Source organism: Sinocyclocheilus anshuiensis, unplaced genomic scaffold (genome assembly GCF_001515605.1).
Source record: "Sinocyclocheilus anshuiensis isolate Anshui unplaced genomic scaffold, SAMN03320099.WGS_v1.1 scaffold862, whole genome shotgun sequence".
Classification (NCBI taxonomy): domain Eukaryota; kingdom Metazoa; phylum Chordata; class Actinopteri; order Cypriniformes; family Cyprinidae; genus Sinocyclocheilus; species Sinocyclocheilus anshuiensis.
Window position 1 is genome coordinate 505,889 of NW_015539882.1, and position 7,162 is coordinate 513,050.

At 34.4% G+C, this 7,162-nt stretch overlaps 1 protein-coding gene across 2 annotated transcripts in view; it reads left to right on the forward strand.

Moving 5' to 3' along the window:
• The window catches only part of LOC107685441 (traf2 and NCK-interacting protein kinase-like), a 73,980-nt gene extending 67,300 nt beyond the window's left edge, over positions 1-6,680 (forward strand). For both annotated transcript variants that reach the window (XM_016482020.1, XM_016482021.1), the window contains 2 exons: positions 2,040-2,204; positions 3,523-6,680. In XM_016482020.1, the coding sequence (XP_016337506.1) occupies positions 2,040-2,204; positions 3,523-3,606 (249 nt within the window). In that variant the 3' untranslated portion in view covers positions 3,607-6,680. The remainder of the gene's footprint in view (positions 1-2,039; positions 2,205-3,522) is intronic.
• The last annotated feature ends 482 nt before the right edge of the window (positions 6,681-7,162 follow it).

Genomic DNA, 7,162 nt, shown 5'->3' on the forward strand with positions numbered 1-7,162 from the left:
AACATTTTGATATCATAAAGACCTTATTTAAAGCAAAAATAACTATAACGTGATATAAGATTTTGGTCATATGCCCCACCCCTAATTTAGAGAGAGATACAGAGAAACGGAGAATGTGGTTTATAAAATACTAATAATATTTTCACATGTATTTGTTATTTAACAGTCAAATATGAGAGGATTAAGTTCTTGGTGATTGCATTGAAGAATTCAGTGGAGATTTATGCCTGGGCTCCCAAACCCTACCACAAATTCATGGCTTTCAAGGTGAGACTGATGTTCGGTCCAGTGAGACCCCTTTACCCCCTTAAGAAAGAGCGTTTGTGTGTTAATTTTAAATGAACTGCATTACTTTAAAAGAAAAACAGGTCTTAGAACTTATTTGGCAGGACAGAGCACAAAATGTGCAAAATAAGTAGCTATTTTAGTACTTGTGACTAGTGTTGTGAGTGTGTCAAAGAACACCTGCACAGAGCATATTTCTTTGGGAATACTGTATATTGTGTTTTCATTGTCTCTTCTGTCTCTCCAAAGTCTTTCACAGATCTTCAGCACAAGCCTATGCTTGTGGACCTGACGGTGGAGGAGGGTCAGCGGTTAAAGGTTATCTATGGCTCCAGCGTTGGTTTTCATGTGATAGATGTCGACTCTGGGAATCCGTACGATATCTACATTCCGTCCCACGTAAGTGACGACAGGCCGAGTGGAGGCAGCTCTCCCCTCCTTACCCTGATCCTAAGGGACTTTAAATAGGACGACTCCTCTCTGGGGACACTGGGATGCACTGTAGTGTTGATGTCTGCATCACATATGTGCCTTTTAATTACAGACAGGGTCCAAACTTAACACTAAAACCAAATGCAAGTAAAACCTGGCTTTGATGAGAAAAATAAAACGCTTCCCAGTTGGGTGTTAACTTTTAGCTATTTATACTTCCACACATAAATATTCAAAGCAATTTTCTTTTAACAACTTTTTTTAGTTTATATAACACTTTTTTTGTTTATTATAATAAATGTATCTTAACTTTTTATTAGCTTAATAAAGTACTTAAAAGGTATCGTTTTGTCCATTTATCCAGAAAAACATATATTAGGTAAAATGTCTAAAATATACATTACTGGTCAAAAGTTTGGAATAATTACGAATTTTTATTGTTTTTGAAACGTCTCTCATGCTCAGCAAGGCTGCATTTATTTGATTAAAAAAAGAAGGAAAAACAGTAATATTGTGAAATATTATTACTAATATTATTATTTAATAATAACATTAATACATTTTGTTTTCTATTTCAATATATTTAAAATGTGTTTTATTGATGTGGTTGCAAAGCTGAATTTCTAGCAACAATTACTTCAGGAATCAAAATATTACCTCTTTTTTTTTTTTTTTCTTAATTATTCTAAACTTTTAAACTGTAGTATGGGAAACTCAAACATGATGTGCTTTTGTATATGGTGCTGCCACAATGACCTGTAATGTTTGACACAAGTTTTAGCTGCTTTCTTTATGCAATATTTATTTTAAATAGAAATAAGAATAAATGCATTGAATTAATAATAATGAATATATATATTAGTAATAAAAAACATTCAAATGTAAATTTTGGACCCTGGTTACACAGTTTAGAGCAACACGTATGAATGTTCTGTGTGCAGATGAATGGTTATGAAGTTGTCTAAAACAGATTTCATTACACTGCACGTAACTGCCATGATTGTTCTAACATTGTCAAGTGTGATAGAAAAGTATCTCCACTGTAAGAAGAAAACATGTTCCCGATCTCCGACCTTTGACAAACCAAACACGTGCACGAACCAAAGCAGCCAAACCATTCCGATGCGGTCGAGCGGAGGGCAGGAGTCTCGATTGTTGCAGCAGTTTCTCGAAGGGAGAAGCTCTGGCCACCCTCAGCACGAGACATGACTGACAGGGCCGCCCGGGGGAGGGGGGAGAGCGTCACCTAGTGGGGAATGTTTTGCACTACGGCTCGTTTTTGTCACCCCAAGGCTCATCTGCGCCCACCCCTCCCTTCCCAGATTCAGGGCAGTGTTACCGCTCACGCCATTGTGGTGCTACCCAAGACCGACGGCATGGAGATGCTTCTGTGTTATGAAGATGAGGGAGTCTATGTGAACACATACGGCAGAATCACTAAAGACAGAGCACAGCGACTGAAGTTCCTTTCGGAGAGAAACGATAAAGTACGTTACCACCATGATGCAACTTGCCCATGGATGATCTTACTATTACTTTTTACTCTCTCTGTTTTTGGTTACAATTAACTATATTTAAAAATTAAACACTTCTTTTAAATTATGTGGGTCTTTCTATGGGTCAATGACACGACACACTAGGTTTGTTTGTTACCTAGACATTTTTTTTGTCATTTATTTTATTCATTTTCATTATTATATTTCTCTTTTTTGGTACAGTTAACAATATTTCAAATTTAAACACTACACCTTTAAATTAAGTGAGTCTTCATGGGTGAATGACATGATGCTTATTTTGTTTGTTGGGGTTTTTTCATTTATTTAGCATTAATTTATAATGTATTATTTTATTATTTTTTGTTTTTTAAATGCTAGATTGAGATACCTGTCCTGATATGATAATGAAGAAAAATAGCTCATAAAAAAATTAAATTCATGACATAATCTATTATTTGGTAGAAAAATTTTTTTTTTTTTGAAAGTGGTATTTATAAAGCAAATAATATTTCTATAAAATGTTTCTATAAAAAAATTATATAAAATATAATATTTCTATAAAATTTCTATAAAAAAACTTTTTTTTACCTTCAATACTTAATACTTTTTTGAATATAATGAACAAGGTATGTACATTCATGTAATATAATCACATAATTAACTTTTATGATCAAATGTAATCAAATTAAAGTAAAGTATGTTATTACATTTTGCTTGATTTTACCACGACATTTAAAATTTGAACTGTCATTAATTTTATTTTATTTTTTTGTAAATAGTAATTTTCAAAATTATAAACCAACTGTGAACTTGTTTGTTTGTTTTAAACTTTCAAAAGTTGTTTTTTATTTTTTATTTATTTATTTTTATCATGGATGTGTCATTGACCCATGTAGTGGATAACTTAAATTGATAAGTGTTTTAGTATCATTGATATACTATTATACTATTACTATTATTATACTATTATTTTATCAATAATTTAAATTAGTGTTTAGTGTTTATTTTATATTTTCTGTTTGATTTTAATTTAAATGTTTTATTTTGTGTTTTTGTCATTTTATTCGTTTAAAAAAAAAAAAAACTTTAATGTATGTTTTTTAGTTATAGTACATCAAGTTAAACTAAATGAAAGTGAGAAATATTGCCTCGGCAACTAGCTGAAATAAAATACCTGAAAATAAGCCTGATTGGAAATTGAATGTAGACAGCCAAGGCAGTAGATTGTAAGAGTTTGGTCCTTTGAATGTGAATAATAGGCAATATAATAACGTCCATTCCTCCATGTGGACTCTTTTCTTTGTCGCAGGTGTTCTTTGCCTCAGTCAGATCAGGAGGCAGCAGCCAAGTTTTCTTCATGACCTTGAACAGAAACTCCATGATGAATTGGTAATTCATCCCCGCCCTTCCCTGCATTGTATCTGTGGACCTTTTCTACTTTATTGAAAAGTGTGAAAAAAGGAAAGACAGGAAAATCCAGGTGCGCTGGATAATCTGGCAGACGGCAAAAAGACCAAACCTTGCTGGGACCTTCTCAGAAGAGTCAAAAGACAAACCCAAAATCCACACGCCCCCGCCCAACAACAAGGGGCGCCGGAGGAGAAGAACAACCGGTCTGCATTATTTTTATGGCTCTTTTATTAACAAGTGTAGGGTTCTGGTGTTTTTGTCCTTACAAATCTCTATCTAGATTCTTCTGGAGGTGAAGACTGGAAATATGGGGAATAAGACCCACAGAGTAGAGTGAATATTTGTACTGTTAAGACACTTTTCGACAATAATTTATCACGGTTGCGCTGAACGTCAGTAAACCTCCCTTGCGGGATGAATCCATTGAGGCTGGTTTGTGTGATCAACCTTTTTCTTTTTTATGTTTCAGCTTGGAATGCACACAGATGTTTGTTTCATGTGGATATCACTCTAATGTCTGATATTTAAGACTTGTATGATACTTTGCCACATTATGTTGGAGCAGACACACTTCGGGCTGTCCACAGAATGCCTTAAATATGAATTTGCAAAGCTGCTCGGTTTTATTTTCAAGTCTATAATATATTGATGTTTATGCATCTATATTTCTGTAAGGAAAGGAAAATGCTACTTTTTTGGATGGAAATCGATGCCTGCTGAAATGGACGTATAACGGAACTATATAATGATTCTGAATATTCATGCTGTGCATTCCTAGTTTTATCCCAAAGCTCTATAGTATTCACATTTGGAGCCTGTGGTTTGGCACTGTATTCCTAGTGCTCAGGGAGATGGTGCTGTCGATCAGACCTTTTTATATTCATTTCCATTGTCTTTACAACTTATGTTAAAGGGATAGTTCACTCTAAAATTACAATTCTGTTCTCATGCCGTTCCAAAACTGTAAGACTTTTGTTCCTCAGTTACACATAAAAAGAGAAGTTTATTAGACTGTTCAAGCTGCTCTCTTCCATACAATGAAAGTAATTGAATTGAAAGTAAATGAAATTACAGACAAAAAAAAACATCATAAAAGTAGTCAATATGCACTGTATTTTTAGTTTCTGAAGCCATATGATGTTTTTGTGTGAGGAACAGGCTCAAAAAAGTTTTGTTCACAAATAACAGTCTGGACATTGACAAAAATATTGGAAAGACAATAAGGCGAGTCATTTTTGGGTGTTTTACTGGCCCTATGAGAACTTGAATTTCCATATGGATTGGATTAGACCGTAATTTGTATTTAAGGGTGAAACTGGTCTGCAGAGATGATTCTGGAACGCTTTATCACCACAGTGCTAAGAAACCGTCTGAATACTTCAACTGACTGGTAAATACTACAGAGCTTTCTATTGAAACATAAAAAAGTACATTAAGATTCTGTTTAGAGTATCACCGTTTCTTTGTAAGAGTGTGTGTATGTGAATGAATGATGAGATGTAATGCTTTCCACCAATGATACAAAAATAACCATTAACATACCAGCAATCTCAATTGTTTTCGTATCAGGAGTAACACGTGTCATTAGAATAAGAATGTGCTGCAGTTTTGTATTTTTGAGTTGGTTTTCTCATGACTTTCAGCAAAGTGCAATAAAGGCCAAGGGAATCGAGCCTGGTGAGTCGATTGCTCACCTCTCCTCATGATGGATCTCCAACTCTTTCTAGAGGGACATTCACTTCCACCCTCTGTAAATATCCACTTCCGTTTCGGAAAAGAGTCCTGCCTCCGAATCGAATGCATAGGAACTGTGAGGATGTGACAGAAATGTGCGATGCTGTTTGTGGTTCTGTAAGATCCACCTCCTCCTCTGTGTGAATCACATGAATCCGTGAACGAAGGGTAGTGTTTTGTGAGTAGAGCTTCCTTTTAGGCTACCTCGTTTCTGTTCACCTGTTGGATCGGGGGGGTGGGGGATTGTGTCTTTTTGAAATGCAACCAGTAGATCAGTGAATTTTCAATGTTATTCACTTATAATAGGTATTTTCAATTGGCGATGAGGATGTTGTAATTAACAAATGTAAAATAAGGCTATTTTGTCATTCCATGTAGATTCAGAGGTGATTTGAGTGTAGAGCGCCAGACAGAAATATTCAGAAATGGACACTTTTAAAAAACAAAACAAAATCTTGGTGCAATGTCTTGTGTAACAGCCAAATCAAGCCTACACTTCATATTAGGGTGATTCTTCAATTAGGGCAACTTTTCGGTACCCACGGATGATTTTAAGGGAAAATCTTTACATTTTTCTTTCTTTTTGGTCTCTCTAATAATTTTTTTCCCCCTTAAAGATGTGTTCAGTTTATTTGTGATTTATTTATACATTTTTATAGCTTTTTTTTTTTATCCAATACTACTGTCATCACTGCCATGCCAAGAATTGTATTTTATCAATTAATTTTATGATTATTTTTTTTTAGACCAAGCACACAACTGACATTATTTCAAAATCCACTTGATAAGTTATATGAAACTGTTTAATGACGTTGCATTTTTAGGATTACACAAACACAAAAATGCCTCTTAACTGCAGAATCGCACATTAATAGACTTGAAGTCCTTCCAAATGACGTGGCATTTTATTCAAATAGGTGGAATCATGAAATAACAGTCCTTTATATACTTATATATATTTTCATTACAGTTCTGTAAGGGCAATAGAGTGTGAAATTCACTCGACACAACTAGGATCTTTTGAGACTTCATGTTTTTTGTCCATCAAACTGTGAACTGAGTGGATGTGTGTGTGCAGGTGGGAAATACTTATGGGGTCTTTCCATTCATTTTATCAACACGGCTGTGAGGTTGGTTGATTTCTTCATCTCATGCACCACCTTCAGTGGTGGAAAGTCTTTTGATGTGTGCTTGACCTTATTTTCTTTCTTAATATGGACATTAATACTGTAAGTACATCCTTTATATTCAGGCTGAGCGAGTTGTTTTATTTCTGTATTTCTCTTATTTTTTGTGTATTAAAATTTGAGATTTATAGCACAACCGAGCATTCTGGATATTGGCTGTTATTTTTATGGTTGTTCCAGTGCGTGTGATTGGGTGTGTGTGATTTAAACATACCGTTTTTTTTTTTTTTTAAGCCTGTAAATCCACCAGTTAAAGAAGTAATACAGGCATTTGACATTAAATGACAAAATGTTGAGGTTTTAAGCTTACAAGCCTTCTGTTATAGACATTTGAAGCTGAAACTGGGCATATCATGTTTTGTTCTCAAAATATGCAGGCTGTAGTATTTTATAAATAGATTTTTAAGGCTATTAAACTAGAGTTTTGTTCCAAATGTAACTTTAAATGTAGCTTGGACTTTTAAGAGATGGTGATCTCATCTAATCTGTGCCTAGTCCATGTAGTGGGTGCTACATTTTATTGCTTACAATTGATTACATATTGTAAATCAACCAAACAACAAAGTCACTCAAATCCCCTTTGTGTCATCCACAAAACCCACAAAAGAGCTGAATCTT